The 22,074-nt window shown below is 47.2% G+C and overlaps 1 protein-coding gene across 1 annotated transcript; it reads left to right on the top strand.

Annotated features, from left to right (window-relative positions):
* Positions 1 to 1,194: 1,194 nt before the first annotated feature.
* EIF2S2 (eukaryotic translation initiation factor 2 subunit beta) lies at positions 1,195 to 13,927 on the top strand. Its single transcript, XM_051633530.1, has 9 exons — positions 1,195 to 1,334; positions 5,800 to 5,980; positions 6,890 to 6,993; positions 7,958 to 8,093; positions 8,416 to 8,516; positions 9,263 to 9,411; positions 10,314 to 10,370; positions 11,408 to 11,493; positions 12,313 to 13,927. Exons 1-9 carry the CDS (start codon positions 1,320 to 1,322, stop codon positions 12,486 to 12,488), a joined length of 1,005 nt encoding a protein of 334 aa, XP_051489490.1. The 5' UTR covers positions 1,195 to 1,319; the 3' UTR covers positions 12,489 to 13,927.
* Positions 13,928 to 22,074: the final 8,147 nt, after the last annotated feature.

Consider the following 22,074-nt stretch of genomic DNA (forward strand, 5'->3'; position numbering starts at 1 on the left):
AGTCCTTTCCTACACCAAACAGTTTGCAATTCTGGGAGAGCAAAGAAGGTCTGCTTTTTAACGCTGGACAAAGCAGCATGGCGCTTTCTCCTACCTGGATCAAAGCAAGCACCCACTTCACTCCCTCCCCTGTGCCCTTTAATTTTCTGGTCTATATTCCTGCTATTCACAGACTCACAGAATCCTAGGGGTTGGAAGGGACCTGGAAAGATCACCCAGTCCAACCCCCAGGGTCACCCAGAGCACATCACACAGGAAGGTGTCCAGGGGGGTTTGAATGTCTCCAAAGAAGGAGACTCCACAGCCTCTCTGGGCAGCCTGTCCCAGGGCTCTGTCACTCTCACAGGAAAGAAGTTCTTCCTGATATTCACGTGGAACCTCCTGTGCTCCAGTTTGCACCCACTGCCCCTTGTCCTGTCACTGGACATCACTGAACAAAGCCTGGCTCTGCCCTCCTGACACTCACCCTTTACATATTTGTAAACACTGATGAGCTCACCCCTCAGTCTCCTCTTCTCCAAGCTCAAGAGCCCCAGCTCCCTCAGCCTTTCCTCATCAGGGAGATGTTCCACTCCCTCCATCACCTCTGTGGCTCTGCCCTGGACTCTTTCCAGCAGTTCCCTTCCCGCTTTAGCGTACAACAAACCTGCAAAGGCCACGCTGCCCTCCCTGGCCCCGACAAACCCCCGCGAGCACCGGGGCACCCACAGGACACACGGCCCCGAGCCGCCCGCCCGCCCCTGCCCCCGCAGGCGCCCGCTGGAGCCGCGGGGCCGGCTCGGGGGTGCCGAGGGAGGCACCGGGGCCTCCCGCCGAGTGCCCCCCGGCTCAGGGCCCCGTTCCTCGGCGGCGGGGAGGGACGGGCCCGCTGGATCCCCGGGTCCGCGGCCGCCCCCTTCTTCGCAGCCCCCGCCTCACGGCCCCTCACGACTCCCCTGCTCCCCGCTCCCCCCTCACGGCCCCTCCCGGCTGCCCTGCTCCCTGCTACCTCCTCACGGCTCCTCACGGCTCCCCTCGGCTCCTCTTGGCCCCTCACGGCTGCCCTGCTCCCCGCTCACGGCCCCTCACAGCCCCTCACGCCTGCCCTGCTCCCCTCTCCCCGCTCCCCCCTCCCGGCCGCTCCCTCCCGCGCAGCCCCGGGAACGACAACTCCCGCCGGGCGCCGCGGCGGGGCGCGCGCGGGCTGGGCGGGCGGCGGGTGCGCAGGCGCGGCGGGGAGCGCTGATGCAAGAGCCGAGCGCGGCCGCGGGGCCCCCGTGAGCCGCGTCCCTCCCGCCGAACCGCGTCCGCCCCTCCCGCGTCCCTCCCGCGCCGCAGCCATGTCGGGCGACGAGGTGAGAGCCGGCAGCCGCCGCCGCTTCCCGGGGGAGCCGGGCTCCCTGGGCCGGGGCCGCCGCCATGTGGGGGAGCGCGGCCTGAGGCCTGCGGCGAGCGCGGCCTCCGCCCTGGGATGAGCGGGGCCTGGGGCGGCCCCGGGGTCCCGCCGGGCCGCGCCGTCCGCTGTGCCGCCCGCCCGGAGCGGGGCCCGCGGCTGCTTCCCGGGGCGCTGGAGCCTTCCCGGGGCGCTCGAGCCTTCCCGGGGCGCTCGAGCCTTCCCGGGAGCCTTCCCGGCCCTGCGCGCCGCCGGGTCCCGCCTGCCCGCGGCCCTGCTCTGGCTCCGCCGATCCTGAGAAGGCCGAAAACCCGCCCGGAGCTGCCGGTGCCCGCCTCTGGCAGCGGGAGCGCCGGGGAACGAGGCCCCTTTCCCCGACACCCTGCTCTTCTAACGATACGTAGCCGTCTGCCGGGTTGCTTTCAGCTTTTTAACCCAGAGAGCTAAAATAGCCGCATCCTACACGTGATAACTTCTGTTCTTCCAGATCCAGTGGTGGTTGCTCGGGCGCGCTGCCAGGGAGGCAGATTCTTCTGCCTCGGAGATTTTCCACGTGTTGGAGGTGCCGGGTGTTGGCACCTTTGCCAGGCTCCTTGCAGTTGGTCTCATGAGGAAAGGCTTCCACGTGGGAAGTTGCTAGCACCATGATGGGTTGCTGTGTAACCTGTGGGAAGCTGGCCTGGCTGAATCCATGAGATGGCTGCTTTTTTGATCTTTTATCTTTGTTCTGGTGTTGTTTAAAATACCTGTGTGGCTTGTTTCCTTCTGAGCAAAGTGATCTTTCTAGCCTTGGAGACAGGCAAGTCATAATTTGCCTTACGTAGTAAAGGAGAGCTAGTGTAATTACTGATGATTTTAATGGTAGCTGAGACTGACTTACTCAGCTGCTTTAACATCTAGAATGAGTGTACTGCATTTTTAGGCCTAATTATGTTTCTGGAACTGCAGTTCTAATGTCTAGGTTGTACTTTGCTTCCAGAAATTAGGACTTGGGTATCCCTTGCATCAGGTGCTTTTGCTCTCAGGTGATCATAGGACCTTAGAGAAGTTCACCTGGAGTTTCCTGGTTTGTATTTAGTTCAAGTGTCAGTAAAATTGTTTTTCTTGCATAATGCACTTGTGACATTGAGGTGTTGGGAATATCTGGCATAGTAAATTTAGATGTCTGGATTGCTGGCAGAGTGGCAGCAGATAGCACAGTTAACTGTCCCTGTTAGATCTAGGGACTAGTGTACGTGTGAGTGAGTGCACACACCTTCCAGACCTTCTGTTTTCCTGCTTGTTAGGACCCAAATCTTTTGTTATTGATGTTAAGTTGGTGACATTTTTTAAATCCAGCTGAGGAGGGGGAAAACTCCTGGAGTCAGATTGGCACCTTAAACTGGCAGAGATGGTACAAAACTTGATTCTGCTGCATTGGTCTGTAGCTTGAAATTTTCAGATCTGTTTTGAAGTGAAACTCCCAGGTAGAAACATCTCCTGCCTGAGAGCTGCCCAGAAGTGAGGCACAGCAGAGGCAACAGAGGCCCTGTTTGCAAGGGGAAGCAATTAACATCTCTTTGCTTTATCAAAAATCCAATTTTAGATCCTACTGGGTATCTAAAAGTATTTTTGGCCCTGTAGCTTTATGAAGCCCCAGGAAATATTAGAGAACACTGTGTTTTGAGCAGTTGGGGGGCTTAGGGGCAGAGTTGTCTTAATAATTTTGCACTCCATGGTAGACCTTGACTCAAGGCAGTGTAAGGATACCTGGGCAGACTTGCTTTGTCGACACATCTGTGTTTATTAAGACTAGTGAAGTGGGAATTATTTGTGATTATTGGTTAGAATCCCCAGCATTTGTCACAGCAGCTCAGAGTTATGTTGGTTTCTGTCTAGAGAACTGGTTTTGGACTATGAAGCTTTGATTCTTTGTTGGGTTTATCCCCTTTGTTCTTTCACTTGTTTATTTTCTGGAAGGTATTGACTGTGTAGGTATTTGAAATAAGGAGTAGGTATGTGGAGCTAGATGTGGGAAGGAGCTGTGTGTCTACAGAAGAGAAAATCCCATTTGGGAATTTGGCTCTGAGAGCTGAAACAGGATGGAAATTTAAAGCTGTTTCTACACAGAAAAGCAGAGGGTTTAGTGTCTCTGGAGGCTACAGTCCCTTCAGTAGAGGACCTACAGCTAATGCTTTGGCTAATCAAACATACTGAGTAGATAAAAATAATGAAGAAACTTCTGAAATGTCTGGCTCAGAAGGGCAAAGCAAAGAATAGCTTGATTCTCAGGTTTATAGCAGGACTTGTTAAAGCAGTGTGATGTGAGACTCCTGATAGTTTCTGTTGAATCCCTTGATGAACAAAACACTTCAGGCCTAGGCCTCGTCCTCTGCCTGTGGGACTCTTCTGTTGGTTTCCTGGGAGCAGGTCTTAGGTTTGCAGAAGCTTGGCTTGCCCTGGCTGGATGGAGTGGACCTTCAGAGCAGTGTTCTGTTCAAGGCCAGCTACAGAGTTTTAATGCTGCAAAAACAATCTGCTGCTTCCAGAAGTTGTCCTTGTGTGTTAACTTCAGTTTAGGCTGGTACTACTGAGGGCACCTTCTGTCTCTCACAGACAGATCTGCTTGATGATGGTTCAGGATGAAAAGTATCTTCATGAGAGAGGAGTGATTTGGAGTGGGTGGGCTGGTTCCTTCCTAGAAATTATTGCACCCAATCTAAGCATAATTTTATGTTTGCTTAATCATGGGAGAAGACAGAAAACTCTTCAGTCTTGCTAAGCTCCTTGAAGACCATGACTCACTTCAGTGAAAATGGTGTTCATGTGGTTGTTCCCAAAGCTGTGGGCTCTCAGATGGAGGTGGTTTTCCTTCTGTCTCAGCAGGCTGGAGCTTCCAGCAGGAAGCCAGCAGACAGTGTAGCTGGGTGTGCACATGCTGAGATGACTGAGCAGTACAGCAGCTGATTCATCCCTGTCAAACTCAGCAGCAGAGGGAAACCCTCGGGCACAACTTGTTTGGAAATCCTTCCAGCCCAGTCTGTGCAACTCAAGACACTTCAGCAGTTTGATAGGCTTTCGTGATGCTGTGCTTCAGACTGCACTTTGCTGCCTTTCCATAGAGCCTTTATGAAACATGGAAGATCCAGAAAATGGGAACAATATCACAAGAGTGTCATGTGTAGGAGAATGAGAAGTGTGAGGAAAAGATTGCTTTGTGGGGTGAGGAAAAAGGCCAGACATGCAGAGTGTTCCTTCAAGGATGTGATGGTATTTTCATCAGGCAGAGTATTCATGATGCTGAACTTCAGTTACTAGGTAAGGAGAGCTGGAGAAAAAGAGTCTTGTTAAGTGTCTAAAATAGTTTGGTGTATTAAATATATACTATGGTGTGAAAAAATGGCCAGATAAATGTAACAAACCTGAACACTAGCTGCAATGTCAAACATGCTTCTTAAGTAAATAAAGTAAGAAACATTCCTGTGCTGGAAAACTGAAGAGCTTGTGTGTTAAATATCTTGGGTCTGCAGATAATCATAGAATCACAGAGTGGTTAAGGTTGGAAGGGACCTTAAAGATCATCAGGTTCCAAGCTCCTTGCTCTGGGCAGGGACACCTCCCACTAGACCAGGCTGCACAAGCCTCATCCAGCCTGCCCTTGATGAATAGGTTAAAAGTGAGTCTTGGGGTTAGTGTCTTCTTCACCAGACTAGGTGAATTAAGCTTTTTTGTTGCCTAACTAGCTCATTAACAGCTTTTACTCACTTGGTCTCTGAGGTTCATTTTCCCACCTGTGGTAAAAAGGGATGAGACCTTTGCTACTTTATAGCAGTGAGAGCTGGTACAGGTCTTGGTGTATCACCAGCCCCTTCTAGCTTTTGTTTGTGAAAAAAGTTGTTGGTTAATGTTGCTTTTTAATAAATCTGGAGATTAATGTGTCTCAAATGGAAGCAGGGAGCATAACTGATACGATCAGGCTCTGTCATACAGGTGTGCTTAATTTTTTTTCTGATCTTGAGGGGTTGAGTGATGACTTTGCAAAGTTTCACTTCAGGATTTGAGAACATAATGATAATAAAATGGAGAAGTAGCTGGTAGCTCATCTGTCCAGGATTCACAGCTTTAGTGTATTTTCATCTGAACTAATACAGGAGACTTGGACTGCTATAGGAAATGTATCAGAAGCTCTAAACTGTCAAGCAGCCTTCTCTAATGTCTGGTCACATCAGTTGTGCTTTGGGACAGGTTCTGTGATGCTGTTAAAGCAGCTTGTGTGGTCGCTGTTTGGAGCCAGCCAGCTCGTGTGACCTGGTTACAGGGCTGGGAAAGTCCCTCCTTGAGACTGAAGCCTTGGGTAACTGAAGGAAGGTGGAGAGAAACTTAAAGGTTTTATAAATATTAAATGGTAGGTGGTTATGATGTTGCTAAGGAAGTCTTGACTTTTCCAGATGATTTTCGATCCTACTATGAGCAAGAAGAAGAAGAAAAAGAAGAAGCCTTTTATGTTGGATGAGGAAGGAGGGGATACACAGGCAGAAGAGACTCAGCAGTCAGAAACAAAAGAAGTTGAACCAGAGCCAACAGAAGACAAAGATGTTGAGGCAGATGAAGAAGACAGCAGGAAGAAAGGTAAAGTGAATCCACGTAGATAAACTCCAGGGTAACCCTGTATTTTGAGACTACGAGGCCCATTTCAAGAATTTGGCATCACAGTGTGTAATGCTGGGGCCCTGGTTTGTTCAGAGGCTTGTGAGTAATGCTCTGCTGCCTGTTTGGAGGATGTGTTTCCCTCCTGCTGGAAATCATGACCACAGCCACCCAGAAAGCTACAAGTGGCTTGTGTAAATTCCAATTTCCTGACTCAAACAGAGCATTTTGTGTGAGACAATGAGGATTCCTAAAATAGCTACCATGAAGTTTTAGGTTTTCCACATGCAGTTGTTGCAGTGATTCCACAATTAATTTTTCATTAGAACAATTAAGCAACAGTGTGAAGAACAGAAATATGGCTGATAGGGTTTGTAGCTTCTGGACAGCTGTGAATTTGATAACTGGAGTGTTCTTTGGAATCTTGCAGGAAATAAGCTTGTAGGTGTGTGTATAACCTTGCTTTTGAAATTGAGGCCAATGTCAATTCAAGATGATCTGACTCAGGAACTGCTGTTAATTTAAATCCAGTTTGTTGATAAAATTGGCTCCTGCTGTAGACCAGAGAAGCTGTGCCTTCCTCCTACCATTTGTTTCATTTTTTTCTAGGCATCTCTATAATGACAAAAGTGGGTGGTTTCTCTGGTACAGCAGAAAGAAAGGTTAAGCACTTAAAAGAAAAAACAGTTAGAAGATGCAGAAACTGTAAAATAGTACTAAGATATTTGAGGGTAGGGGGGAACGACCTCCTTAAAATCCAAAGGAAACCTGTAGTGGTTACAGATCATTGCTTATATCTTACTGTCATGTTTTGAAACTTGGGATGTAGACTAGAAACTTTAAAAAGTGTTTCTACAGTTATACTTCTTTTGGCAATCCTTTGGTTTTTAGATGCAACAGATGACCTGGATGATCTAAACTTCTTCAATCAAAAGAAAAAGAAGAAGAAAACAAAAAAGATATTTGATATAGATGAAGCAGAAGAAGGTGTAAAGGTTTGTTTACCCAACTGGGCCATCTTATCCGTGGCTGAAAACATTCTTGCTTTCAGTTTCTTGAGGTTGGCCATGTAGGTGTTGCTTCAAGTCTGTCCTTCTGTCTTAGTGCAGCTAATAATGAAACTTGCATTTCACTGCATCTTTCATATGTAGAAGGTTCTGCTGAACATGTTGCTCCTGCAGGGCTTTTTGCCCAGAAGTGACAAAATCCAACTGATCTGCACAATGGGCAAGTGCTGCAATCTGCAGGAAGGGCTGATTAGCATCAAGGCTAATTGCCTTTTGGGGTGAGAGAAGTGAATGGGTTTCAGAAGCCATGCACAGAGTAGTCCTCTAAAGGCCAGCCCTTCAAATAAAGGGTATATCTCAGCTAAGAGGTCTGGTTTTACTCTGCTGTTTTCTTTAGAAATGGTTGGTCACTCCTCTGTGTTCCAGATGGTGCATGAGATATTTTTACTCTTCCCAAGTTTTATTCCAAGTCTTGTTTTTGTATCACATGTCAGTCTAACTGACAAGCCCAGAGAGCAAGAGGTCAGAGAAATGTTATGCTGTGTGTCAACCTCTTCTTCAGGGTCTGTCTTTTGGGGAAGAAAATGTCTCTGTCCTGCCCCACACAGGCAAAATGCTTGTTCTGTGTCCTCTACATGTGCAGGATTATCATAACAAGTTGGACTGGCTGCAGGGAGCACAGCTTTGTCTTATTGTCTGGCCTATAGAGTCTTTTGTTCCCTTATGCCCTAAAATGGCTGATACCTTCAGGTAAACACTGTGTGGCCTTGTACCTCACCAGCCAGAAATAAGATCAGAAGATGAAAATGTAGCCCTGCTTCATGGCACTAGTGCAGTTTAGTTCTGGTCTCATCTGTTATGTTTCAGAACTGTGGTGGATATTACTAGTATTTATGTGTAATGGAGATTTCTGTTCAGTGCTGTAAACTAGAGACTTATTATTTCTTTGCAGGACTTGAAAATTGAAGGAGATGTGCCAGAGGCAGTAGAACCTGAAGATGACCTTGATATCATGCTGGGCAATAAAAAGAAGAAAAAGAAGACTTTCAAGTCTCCAGATGAAGATGAGATAACAGAGAAGGATGAAGGTAAAAGCATAACCTAGCAGATGTTGTAAGTGAAATGTAGTCCATGTTGTAGGGGAGTAAGTCCTGTTCAAGTGCCTTTTTTGTTTCAAAATCAATTTTGTTACCTTTACCACTATATTATTTATCAGAAAAAATGTTCTGTAAAAGCACTATATGACTTTGCCATGAGTGCTGGTGTCCCTTGTGGACAAGACAGACAGGGGAGACTTGTGTCCACATCTTGCTGGAATCTTCTTTGATGTATCTCTTAGAAATAGTGTGCAGATGAGGGTAAAGATGGTTTCATTTGTTCTTCATGAATCCCAAATAACTTTCTTTACAGCTTTTGAGGATGAAGATAGCAAAAAAGATGATGGAATTTCTTTTAGCCTTCAGTCAGGACCTGCATGGGCAGGCTCAGAAAGGGACTACACATATGATGAGGTAATGTTCCAAAGACTTAAAAATATTCTAGTACCTGAATGGGGCTTCCAGTGCATGAAGGGGCTCCAGGAAAGTTGGGGAGGGACTTTTGACAAGGGCAGGGAGGGAGAGGACAAGGGGTAATAGTTTTAAGCTGGAAGAGGGGAGATTTAGGTTAGATATTAGAAATAAATTCTTCCCTGTGTGGGTGGTGAGACCCTGGCCCAGGTTGCCCAGAGAAGCTATGGCTGCCCCATCCCTGGCAGTGTTGAAGGGCAGGTTGGATGGGGCTTGGAGCAGCCTGGGCTGGTGGGAGGTGTCCCTGCCCATGCAGGGGGTTGGGACTGGATGGACTTTAAGGTCCCTTCTAACCAAACCATTCCATGATTCTATTTTTCCCATGTTTATGTGCATCAAGAGAGCAGGGCCTTATTCTCCTATGTCTTATTTCTAACTTAAAGGACTTGTAGTCAGAAGCTCATGAACAGAAAACTAAAAAAGCACATCTTCTGTCACAGTTATTTTCATATAGGGCAAAATTAGTGATATTTAAAACCCCTTTTGCAAGTCAGGTGAGGTACTTGCAGATGATGAAGTGAACGCCTGGGGAAGCAATTTTCACACATTACACGTATCAGAACGTTTTTTTAAGTATGGGTGTGTTCAAAAGCCCATCTACCATTAAGTGTGAATGCTGTTGGAAGTGTTTTTAGAAGTGAGAAATGCAAGATACTCCTGTTGATGGGAGTCCCTTTTTATTTTTGCAGTTGCTCAACAGAGTATTTAACATCATGCGGGAAAAGAACCCTGATATGGTAGCTGGGGAAAAACGGAAGTTTGTCATGAAGCCTCCACAGGTTGTAAGAGTAGGGACCAAGAAAACATCTTTTGTCAACTTTACAGATATCTGCAAGTCGTAAGTGTCCTCTCTAGGTTTCCCAGGAACTCTGCTCTGGGGCTGAATCCATGCTTTCTGACAAGAGACTGTAGCAAACCAGAAGGAAACTGGAAGCTGTTTCAGCTGCTTCCATCCTTCTGCTCATTTCCTCTACGTTTCTCTGTGGGAAGATATTTATAAAGATGATTGATGGAGATGATTTCTTACTTAAATTATTAAAATGGTAGCCTTGCTGCATGGGCTGGAATAGACCTTTTGCTTTTGTAAGTTCACTGATTTATAATCCAAGTCTGTAGTTGGATTAGCAGGGATATACTTATTCACAAGTGTTGGACAGAGGAGTGGGGAAAGTTCTTTCTAACTTGAGCTGGCTACACATACTGTTCTCTTGGTAAGTGGTGGGGAGTTCAGTCATGTTTTTCCACTCTTTTCTGCAGTGCTCTCTAGAAATGCCTTCACAAGAAACAGTTAAGACATATTCTGTGTGAGCAGTTCTGGAAATGCAGATCTGATTTGTTTCACAAGGTGCCAGATGGTCTTGCTGAGAATCTGGGGAGTATACTAAAGTGAATTTCTAATAGTAGCCAGTAACAAGTGTTTGGGTTTTTTTGTTTTTTTTTTGTTTTTTTTTTAAAGAATGGCAAGGGGATAGTAGAATAAGAATGGGAAATATCTAGTAGAAACCTGATTTTCAATAGTTACTGTAACTGTGAGTTTGGTTTGGGGGGGATGGTGGGGATTTTTGTGGAGTGTTCAGCTTTCTTATGTCCTCACTATGTCTGTGCTCTTTGGTACAGACCCTCTGGTATTGCCCCCTTTTTAACTTGATAATTTAAGATGGTTTTAGCCTACCAGGCCTGTGTAAATACCCAGTTTCTCTGGAAGGGAAATGTTAAACCATATCCTCCCTTTATTTTTAGATTACATCGTCAGCCAAAACATCTCCTGGCATTTTTGCTGGCAGAATTGGGTACAAGGTAAGGTGACTGGGCTGGGTGTGTGCACATGCATGGGGGAAGCAATTGGCAGCACAGCTGGTGCTGTCTGATCAAAAATAAAATCCTTGGGTTGAAGTCTGTATATAAAAAAATTCCTTGGGTTTAGTTCTGAACATCAGGATTTTCCTCCCTGCACACAGATGCTGTGCTGGGTGATGAAGGAGATACCATCATAGGAAGAGGTAGAGAACTGTCAGTCCCAGGGAAAACTTTGGATAAGGATGTGGATTCTCTGTTTTGGGGCCTTTCTCAAAGATGCTGTGGTAGCAGAGCTGTTTGTCACAGCCAGTGTGGGTGGCTCTGGGGCTCACATCAGCCCAAGGCAGCTAGGTGGTGTGGATAGCTGGGGAAGAGGATGCTTGGTGGCAAGTCTCAGAGCTAGTTATTCCATTAAGTGCTGCAGTGAGATCCAGCTGTCTTAGCATAACAACAGTGTTTGACTTTAAATGCCTCTTTTTGAAGATCTCATGCTGTTGTGGTGTACTCTGGTTGTCTGTTCTCTGTTGTAATCAGCAGTGCTGTTATATGTAGAAATAGAAAATCAAGGAATCTTACTGTAATGTGTGTGTAGCAAATGCCCATTTCATTGGGCTTTGGAGTCTCTTCCTCTCCAGGCAACTTAAACAAAACCCTTGAAACCATAATGTGAAAGATCATTCAACTTCCTGCATCAGAATGGCTGGAAGAGGATCTTATTAGACACAGGACACCTTACCAGGGTCTTGGTCACTTCTATGAGATAAGCAGGAGTTAATTTGTTAATTCTCAAAGTCCATAGCTTAACTATGTGGCTGATCTCTGCTGGAGTTTGCTTTCACTACAGTGAGGGTTTTGCTTTGGCTAAACTTCCTGTAGGTTTTTAAGTGCCTTCAGAATTCTGCACTTTTTTCCCCACAAAACTATTCTGGTTTACTCTTCCCTTGAAGAATGCATCACTAGCTTGCTTTGTGTTCCTGACTTCTTTGTACACTTGATGTCTTCTGCCAATCAAATAACTCATTTTTCTTTTACGTTAGTGGCTCAATAGATGGTAATAACCAACTTGTAATCAAAGGAAGATTCCAGCAAAAACAGATAGAAAATGTCTTGAGAAGATATATCAGTAAGTACAACTTCCTTTCCACTCCACGTTTGTCCTACTCCCTTTTTGGTGCCCAGTGGTCCATGTGTGTGATTGCTGTGGAGATGCTGTGCTAAGAAGCTACGATTTTGCTGCAGCTTTATAATGGAGCAATGATTTATGGTTACAATAAAAACAGAGGTTTTACTCTGTCCCACACTAAAATGGACTGAGGAAAACAGGAGGAGCCTTTGAGAATTGCTTGTTTTCAGCTGACTTTCATTTCTTGGCTTTGATGAGGTCTATGGAAAACAACAGTTAATTTTAAAGTCTGTTGTACATGTAATTAACAAATAGTGTACATGTCAGTGCCTGCTTGTCTAAGGACACACAGACTATACATAGCAAAACCCACTGCTTTAGTGCTGTGTCTGTCCAGGAGCTGCTGGTGTCTAGGAAGGCTGTTTCAGCAGAGGTGGTTATGGAACTACATGGGACATCTTCCATGGTTGTTAATACTCCTAAAACACAGTGTCAGGGCATAACATACCATCCAAAACCTCATCTATATTGACCTGGGAACCAGGAGGAATTTTTAGGTGACCTCAAGGGTTTTCATACTAAGCCCTTTCTAAGTTAGATGCTTTTGAGCAGCCTTTCAAGACATGTGTGAAACTTGAGGCTTGTGCAGCCTGGTCTGGTGGGAGGTGTCCCTGCTCATAGCAGGGGGGTTGGAACCTCATGATCTTTACGGTCCCTTCCAACCATCACCATCCTATGATAAACGAAAGGCTGAAGAAGTGGCTTCTTGTTCACTGATAACACATTATCTCATAACTGCAACCTCATTCCTTTCTGCAGAGGAGTATGTCACCTGCCACACGTGTCGGTCACGAGACACCATCCTACAGAAGGACACCAGGTTATATTTCTTGCAGTGTGAGACCTGCCACTCGCGCTGCTCCGTCGCCAGCATCAAAACTGGTTTCCAGGCTGTCACAGGCAAGAGAGCACAGCTCCGTGCCAAAGCTAACTAGTTTGCTAATCAACACTGGATTTTGCAAAGTGTTCTGGGGAGATGTGACTGGACAGGTTTACAATCGGAATGGATTGACCATTGTATTAAAACAAGATTGTAAAAACTACGAGAAATTTGGCTTTTGATTGGTTGGTCTGTGAAATCCTTGCAAGATGCAGATCCTCAAGCTGTTCACATACATTTGCTCATTGAATATATTTTACCAACTGTAAGGAACGTGATGGGAAAGGAGGTGCTTTTTAACCCATTCAGACTTCTGTAAAACACAAGATAAATTAAAGATACTATAACTGAGTGTCTTTGATTTGGATTTTTCCTTCAGTTTCCTCTTGAACCAGCTCATGGGAATGGTTGGTGTGTTGTTCTGCAGATCATGTCACTGAACTATGGACAAGACCCAGAATAAAGTTTGAGACACAGGTTCTTTTGCTTGTACACAACTCAGTATCAGCTAGGCTCTCACTAAACAGAGAAGCAGTCACAGGGGTGATAACACCAACGTGAGAACTGCTTGTGCTTTTATAGCCTCATGAATGTGGGAAAGGATTTTGCACAGGAAGGGACACCAGGACCTGTTGATGGTGCTTCATTAGGTAGAATGCAGCTCTGATTTTTATTTGGACACCATATTGATGCTAAATCTTGAGATAGAATGGATAAACTGTACTGTAAGCTTTCATAGTCTCATAGTACTAAATTTTACAATTTCTAAGAGAGAAATGTTTGTATTTCTTCAGTCCTGCACTCTTCACCACTTTGAAAATAATTTAAATACAGCAAAAAGAGAGGATGTAGTTAACATGATTTTATGGTGGCTGCAACACACTTTGTCTTGTATGAATCTTGGATTTACAGAAGATACTGCCAAGTAGTTTGAGTTCCAAATGAACACATTAAGCTTCTTGCTGATAAGGTGCATTTCTCTGCCAGCAGGCAGGACCAGTCAGCTCTGGAGGATGTGCATTGTGCTGTCCTGACTGGTTTTTCTAGTGCTGTAGGAATTTTGTTACAGCTGCCAAGTACAAAGGTGCAAAGGGGGAGTGCAGTCCCTTGGGCACCGTGAGGGGACAGTTTTCATGTAATGGCTGAGGTGGCACAGGGTCAGGATAAGATGAAGTGGCTCAGGACCCCGGGCACCCATCCCTGCAGGGGAGCAGAGCAGCTTCCTGCCCAGAGGAAACAGTGGTGATTCTGAATGCAACTCATCACATCTCAGAAGCTGAAGGGTTTCTACCAAGTTTTAATCTTTGTATGTATGTTAATACAGAGCACAGTCTTGCTGGGAAGTCTCTTGCTGTTTGAAAACTTGACAAAGGGCAAAAATCAAGGTTTTATGGATGGTTTCTCAAAAGCATTTTGAATTTCAAGTGAGCTATAACAAATGTTGGATGTATCTTTAAGTGAATAAAGCCAGGATCAGTGCCTCTTGTAACATTATTGTTGTATTCTTGGTTTTTTTTCCTTAGCAAATAGGCATTCTCCTAAAGTAAAGCCTTTTGAAGAAGTGCTAGTTGCCTTTTTGGTGACTTGCTGTTGGGACACACTCAAATAGCTGAAGAACAATTCTACCTTCTGGTTTTAAATGCTTGTTTTTCTCCTGGGCCAAATACCTTTAAGATACTTGAAAAAATACAGAATGGCCTTGAGCTGGTGATGTCCTTCAGTGCATTAAATACTAAGGGTGACTAAAGTGAATTTGGATCCAAAAGATCAAGTTAATAAAGGAAGAAATAATTGTTCAAACCCATCTATGAGCTCTCCTGACTCACAGGAGAACTTTATAGGTGTCTTTTATAAATGTGTTTTGAGTCTGTGCATGATGTCCTGAGGGCAGTGGTTGGGTGACTGATGTTGGAGTGAAACATTGAGCTGTAGGCTCTGGTTTGACCTGTGAAATAACCTCACTGCTGCATGGAAAGTCTTCTGTGTCTAGGAGCAGATGAGCACCTTCCAGTGTGCCTTCAAAAAGGGGTCTAGTCTGCATCAGGTGGTGTGTGAACAGAAATGCCTCTTGCTCCCTGCAAGGCTGATGGAAGTTTGAAGTGCAGCCCTGTGTTCAGAGGGGAAAAAAGCCAAGTTTGGTACTTGAGCTGAATCTAAGTAAGCAGGTTCAGGTTGGAGTTCTTCACAGAATAAATTGGTAGTTTCATTTGCCTGGGGTCTGCAAGCAGGCCTGTGTTTGGAGACAGGCAGAACAGCTTTTTTCTCTGTGAGCTGAAAATGGGCTGGATGGTGCTGATGGAGCCAGATTTTGTTAGGTTGTGAGAGAGCAGGATGGAATCCTTGCTGGGGGGTGGGGAGGAGCCTGGGGGCTGCCAGAGCACAGGGATGCAGCTGGGTTGCTCCTCTCCAGGGCTCCTGCCCTGCCCAGATGCTTAGATAAGGAGCATGGAAGAAATCTTAAGCTGTTGCAGGTCTGTTCCTTTCCAGCAGTGAGGATGCAGCACATCTTTCAGCCCAGAACCTGGCAAAGGATCTTCTGAGACTTGTCCCTGGGGGTCCAAGGAGAACTGCAGAGCATGTTGCTGTCAGTCAGCCTGCAATGTACTGACATCCTTGTAAGAAGATGAATCTCTTTTATAACCCACTTTAGCCAGGTAAATGCTTCTGTCTCCATTGTCTAGTTGGGAGATTGGACCTCAAAGGGTTCAGAGACCTTCCTGAGGTCACCAAAGAAACCAGTAAAATGAAGCCAGATTCCTGGCTCAGTGTGGATGCAGTGGGATCAGGTACCTTTGAGGTGCTGGGGGTCTGTTCTGCTGAAATAACTAGTTACTATGAAGACAATTAGTGAGATTAAACTCTTCTCGTGGAAGCTTCTGGTCAGAGCAAGGATTTAATCCAAACAATGGTCTTTTTTTAAGCCAGCAATGGTGTGAAAATGAAGAAGCACTTATAAAAAGTTTCCATTGAGAGCAGGGGATCTCTTGGTGCTGTGCATGGGTTGTCCTGCTGTGTCCTCTCTGGATGTGCACACCACACCTGGGCATCCCTGGGGTGTGCCAGCTGTGGGCCTGCTTGGCAGGGAGACTTGGTCACCTAGGGTTGAAAGCAAGAAGAAGACAGAGCAGACTGTCACAGCTGCTGAGAGCAGGACAAGGTTTGTCAGGAATTGCATGGGATGTTGGGCTGCAGGCAGGGAAGCAGGTGTGATGGTTTTGGGAGGAGGAGGTACAGAGATGGAAACAGCTGGAGAGCTCTGGAAGTCAGGAGCTCATGTTGAGTTTGATGCTGACAGCCAAGATTCATTAAAACTTGCCTGTTAATGTTTCAAACAGCATTTATTGGGCTCTCTGCTCAGTTTTTTGTTAGAGATTTATTCCTGATTACCAGACTGATAGAAGAGTATCCAGGTATGTGGGAAGCCAAGCTTTGAGGAGGAATTGAAGGCAGATGTTTAACAGAAAACAAGCTGCACCAGAATTGCCAGCTCAGCTTCAGCCTGTATGGATCATAACCTGCAAAGCCACAGCAGCTTCCTAAAGAATTGCTTGCTTTTCTGTTTTTAAATTGGCTTTGCAGTAGTAAAGGTTGGTCCTGTGTATCCTGAGGTGCAGGATGTAATTTTTTGTGGCTTTGCATCTGACGAGTGGTTGTCCTCCCAGTGTGGGGTTTTGCACTCTGGCTGCTCCAGCTCTTCCTTGAGCAACCTGTTTCTGGCCCTTCCAGAGGCAGGAGGTGAGTCTGGACAAACTGCTGTCACCCTGGGTGGTAAGTCTGGGTTCCCTTCCCCTGCTTCTGAGCTGTCCTAAGTGTTGTGCTTTTCCAGTCACTAAACTCACTCTTCCTTAGAAGTGCAAAGGGCTCAAATGATTGGAAAATGGGCATTCCTGGAGGAAAATAGCCAGAAAGACCCAGGTTAGAGGTAGTGGTCGGGTGTCAGGACAAGCCTGTCCTGGTAAAATCCTCTCTTGAGCTTTTCCAGCAGAGCAAAGGGCCCTGCAGCTGAAGTCTGCAAGTGCTTGGATTCCCACCATGTCTGTGGGAATCAGCCAGGGGTGGGTTGGACCTACAAGGCTCTGCCTCACATCCTGCTTGCTGCATTTAGGGGCAGTTAACCCTACTTCATGGCTTGTTCCAGCCCCAGGTTTCTGTCAGCCTTGGCAAAACTCAAATGGCTCTCTAATTTGGGCTAATAGCTTAAAAGATTTTGGATGAACAGTAAAATCCTGTGGCAGGGTTGGGAGTGCAAAGAGCTCGTGTCCTTTCCCTGGGTGCCTGTGAAGGCAGGGAGCTGATGGAGAAGGAAGGTTGCTCTGATTCTGGTCAGTTAGAATCATAGAACTATTCAGGTTGGAAAAGCCCCTTGGGATCACCCAGTCCAACCACCATCCCTACTCTACAACGTTCTCCCCTCAACCATCTCCACCAACACCACATCCAAACCACCCTGAAAGTTGTTGCAATGATCTTGTGACAGGAGGGAGAAAAAGGCTTTTGAAGGAAGATCTAACTTGGGAAGTGTGGAATCCTAAAGAGAAACAGTTTTCAGGGCTCTTGCTGATCTTTAACATGCTCTGTCTCACCTGTAAAAAGCCTCTGTCTTGAAGGGACCTCCTCTGGCTTCAGTCCCTTGGCTAAAAAACCAGTTTTTCAGCTTTCTGTAGCCAATACTGAAGACAGGGAAGTGCCTCCCCTGGTGGTTCAGCCAGTCTTAGTTTTCAGAAAGAGCCTGGGGAGACTCTGCTCTTCCTGTAGGTGCTCCACCATAGCTGGCTGTAGGTAAGAGGTACATGTATTGTATTCTGAATGTGACTGAACCTGTGCTGTCGGTCTCTGCCACAAGCCCAGGGGCAACCAGAGTTCTTCATACAGAAGCACAACTGGAAGCTGGCCCTGGGAACACACTGCTGCCTGATGGATGTGAGGAACTGAGTCTTCCTTGCAGGAGGAAACTACTTTCTCACTTCCCTTCTGCTGGTGACCAGGCTTACTCCATGCTGTGGGACCTTGCAGTTCATCCCTTTTCCTTTTTGCATGTTGAAAGCAACTTTATCTTTCTGAAACAAAACAGCCATTACTTTACATGTGTTATTAATCATTTTTCTGCTGAATACCCTGGAGAAATGCGTGGACACCTCCCTCTGCAGCCTCTTCTGTCTCTGGGCTTTCAAACACCAAAGCAGCTTCCTTAATTCTACGTTCTGTATTTAAGCAAATTAGTTTTAAAACCTTTGTTTCTTCCCCCAGCCTTGCTTGCTGCTTTGGGTAATTATCCCTTAGGATTCCTGTATTTCATTCTTCCATGGGAAAACTTTTCACTTGGAGTGGAGCAGAACTTTTGATGGCCAACCATGCCTGGTGCCCTAACTGTCACCTGTGTTAGGTCACACAGCTGGACCTTGGTGCTTCTATTTGGTCTTACAGCCCTCTTCTGATAATACTCATTTTCATTTAAAAAGGAAAAGAAAAGGGAGTTTTATTGCTTTTGTTACAGGGAGAAAAACTAGATGTGATTCGTGTTGAAAACAAGGCACAAAAGGCAAGTAAAAAAATACATTTTCAATTTTTAATTTTTTTTTTCACTCCTGTGGACTGAAATGTTTTCCTGGGCTGCTCACAGTCCTCAGAGCCTTGTGCAGGCCTCATGCTGGGTCTTTTTCAGCACCAAAATAGCCTTTTTTCCACCATGGATGTGAAAAAAGAAGTTCTGGGAAACATGAGCTCATCTGAAAGGCAGCTTCAAAGGCTTTTCTTCCCTGCATTGTGTCCACACTTTGTGACCCCCTCGAACAATGGGTTGCTTTCCTACGAGTCCCAGCCAGCAGGGAGAACTGCATGTCTTTTTTTTTCCTTCTGAAGGAGCTGTGCAAAGATCTCCTGGGGGTCTCCTGAAGTGGCTCTTTAGGTTTGGGGCTGTGGTGGCCATTGAGGTTTCCCTGTTAGTGGAACAGCCTGGGGCTGTGGGCTCACTGGAGTGTTTTTTTTTTTTGCACATGAGAGTTTAATTCCAGACCAACTCCACTTTCTCAGACTCATTTAAGCTGCGTGGTGAAGCACATTGGTTCCCTCTACGCTTTGTTCTGGATGAGGGAGGTGGCCAAGAAATCCTGCTCCTGACCAGGGATGTACTTGAGCTTGAAGGATGAGGAGTGTGCTGGGGCTGGAGCCACGTCTCACCTCATGGAGATCCTGTGGGCAGGAGTTGTCTTCTGAGCTGGCCAAAGTGAGGAGACAGGATGCTTTGGATGTGAACAGGATCTTCTGGGCACTAAGGAGGGGGCCAAGCTGGAGCCCAGGGTGAGGATCTGGAGTGGATATCCCAGTTGTGCTGTCCTCCTCTCCCCCAGTGGCTCAGGATCACCAGCAGAAGGAAACTCAGAGGAAACCTGGGGAGTGTGGGCACTGCTGTGGCTCTGGGGTAACCTCCCCTTGGCAGCCTGAGCTCCCTGGGGGGCATCTCAGCCCCTGTGGCCCCCGTGCCCGTCCGGCTGCTGCTGTTTTTGCAGAGCTGGACTTGCTGGCAGCCCCACACAGCAGAGAGCAGTTTTGCTGGGAAGGGTTCTTGAAGAGAGGAAGGAAATAGGTAGGTAACAGAAAAAGAAGGTTAGACTTCGGTATCTAGAAATAACTGAAGGTGAGGACTGGGCAATATGCACGTGGCATGGGGAAAACCCTGAGAAATGTGAAGGGAAAGGTGGCAGGGTGTGTGTAACACTGCTGGGTTAGCATTCCTGCTGGGTTAGCATTCCTGCTGGCTTGAAATACTGTTGTTTGAGAGCTCTGCTGTTCCAAGGGTGACTGTGTCCATCAGACAGTCCTTGCTACATGGGACTGCAGTGCCCACTGCGCCTGCTTTGCCTGTTCCACGTTGAATGTTTTCCAGGGGAGTGGGATATTCACAGTGGATCTGGGATGTCCACAGCCTTGGGGGCTGAAATGATGCTTGAAAGGAGTCAAGAGAGCAGAGGGAGGGAAGAGGGGAGTGCTGTGAGGAGCAGAGCTGATGGGGGTGAACCAGGTAGGAACTCATACAGCCACAGCCTGTCCCTCTGCCTTCCCACGGGGGGCTCTGCCAAGCCATCACTGTGGCCAGTCCTCTTCTGAAGCACAGAAGGGATCAGATTCTTTTCCACTGGCACTGTCTGTTTTCTATCTCCACGTAGGAATGTGGTGGTGAGCAGGGTTTTTCCATCCCTAAGCTGGGTTGCTCTCTGCATGTCCTCTGTGCAGTCCTGCTCCTGTGGTTCCTGCAGCCTCTCTGAGGTGGTCCCTGCTCTGTGTTGAGCAGGTTTCCAAACCAGATTTTCTCCATCAACAACCACTGGTGATGGAGAGCAAATGTCTTTAGTTGGATATCCAGCCTGTTGGGATGTTTCCTGGCTGTGGTTTGAGAGGACTCAGGACTCTGCCATACACGTGGGCTTGGTGGCTGGAGATGCAGGAGCCTTCCTGCTCCTTTCCCAGTGCAAGTCTTTTTATTTTGGTAAGAATGGAGACTTGTCTTGGATTGTGAAATGATCCCACAATAAAAAATAGAATGTGGGAAAGCATCTCTGCTGTGGTAGTGTAGAAAGAGTATGATAGGGACTATTTTCAACATACATATTTATGGTTAACTGAAAAAGCTGTTGTTTACCAGAGAAACAACTGGAAGGAGCTTCAGGAAAGCTTGGGAGGGACTTTGGACAAGGACAGGGAGGGGTGGGACAAAGGAGAATGGATTAAAACTGGAGGAGGGGAGATTGAGGTGAGACATGAGGAGGGAATTCTTTGCTGTGAGGGTGGTGAGACCCTGGCCCAGGTTGCCCAGGGAAGCTGTGGCTGCCCCATCCCTGGCAGTGTTGAAGGGCAGGTTGGATGGGGCTTGGAGCAGCCTGGGCTGCTGGGAGGTGTCCCTGCCCATGCAGGGGGGTGGAACTGGATGATCTTTAAGGTCCCTTCCAACCCAAACCATTCCATGATTCTATGAAGAGGTATGAGAGGCAGAAGCACAGCAGCTGATACATACCTTCCTGCAGGTGAGTGCTGGGGTTTGGTCCTGGCTGGTTCTGTGGTTTCCAGCCAATGTCAGCACCTCACTCACAGATTTGGTGCAGGTTTCCTATGTTGTGCTCCTGGGGAAATGCTTTTCCTGCTGGGGAAGTAATTCAGATCCATTAAGGCAGGAGTTGAAAGTGATGAGGAACAGCTGGAAAAGCAGAGTTTCATTTTTGTGTCTGTGCTTCAAATGTGACGTGGTGATCTGGGATGATGGGAAGCACATGTTGGGTCACACAGGAACAGAAAAGTCCTGCTTGTGTCTTGCTGGTTGCTGTCCCATCACATCCCCCTCTTACTTTCCCTGGCTTCCCTCTTCCCAGTGCTGCAGCCAGGTGGGATAACCAGCCAGGATCACAGAATCACAGAATCCCAGGGGTTGGAAGGGACCTGGAAAGATCACCCAGTCCAACCCCCCTGCCAGAGCAGGGTCACCCAGAGCACATCACACAGGAACGTGTCCAGGGGGGTTTGAATGTCTCCAGCCAAGGAGACTCCACAACCTCTCTGGGCAGCCTGGCCCAGGGCTCTGTCACCCTCACAGGAAAGAAGTTCTTCCTGATATTCACATGGAACCTCCTGTGCTCCAGTTTGCACCCACTGCCCCTTGTCCTGTCACTGGACATCACTGAACAAAGCCTGGCTCTGCCCTCCTGACACTCCCCCTTTACATATTTGTAAACATTGATGAGGTCTCCCCTCCATCTCCTCTCCTCCAAGCTCAAGAGCCCCAGCTCCCTCAGCCTTTCCTCATCAGGGAGATGTTCCACTCCCTCCATCACCTCTGTGGCTCTGCCCTGGACTCTTTCCAGCAGTTCCCTGTCCTTGAACTGAGGGGCCCAGGCTGGATGGGTGAGTGTCGTTCTGCCCCCACGGAAAAACTGCACCTCAAATGCATTATTAAGTTTTTCTGCAGCTGGGAGCAGTTCCCAGTGGATCATTGTTTTTGAGTTGTTTCAGACCAGATTCCTCAAAAAGCTTTTGGTAACACAGCTGCAAGTGCAACATGTGCAGCCGAGATACAATTTTTCAAAAGAACTCAACACCCAACGTGTCCAGCGGGATCCGGAGCAAATGAGAGAAGCCAAAATCCATCTGTTGTCCTTATTTTGGCTCTTGGGGTTCTGAAGGATTTGACTTTTAATGTTGGCTTTGCAGGGTCAAGCACCTCAGCCGTGTTTGGGTCCCACCAGCGTGGGGCTCCCCGGGAAGGCAACGCCTGGTGCTGAGCTCTGTGCTCTTGGTCTTGCAAGGAAGGAAGACACATTTTCATGGTGGCCTTGTTGGGAAAGCTGTGTCCTGTGTGCAAGAGGAAGCGGCCTCAAATTGTGCCAGGGAAGGTTTAGGTTGGATGTTGGGAAGAATTTCTTCACCCCAAAGGGCTGTCAGGCCCTGGCCCAGGCTGCCCAGGGCAGGGATGGAGTCCCCATCCCTGGAGGGGTTTCCAAGCCCCGGAGATGGTGCTGAGGGACATGGGGCAGTGGTGGCCTGGGCAGGGCTGGGCTGATGGTTGGACTCAGTGATCTTGAAGGTCTTTCCAACCAAGGTGATTCAGTGATTCTGTGCAGGTTTGTGGCAGGTGAGGCTGGAGCAAGAGTTCATTG

Source organism: Apus apus, chromosome 15 (assembly GCF_020740795.1).
Source record: "Apus apus isolate bApuApu2 chromosome 15, bApuApu2.pri.cur, whole genome shotgun sequence".
Lineage (NCBI taxonomy): Eukaryota > Metazoa > Chordata > Aves > Apodiformes > Apodidae > Apus > Apus apus.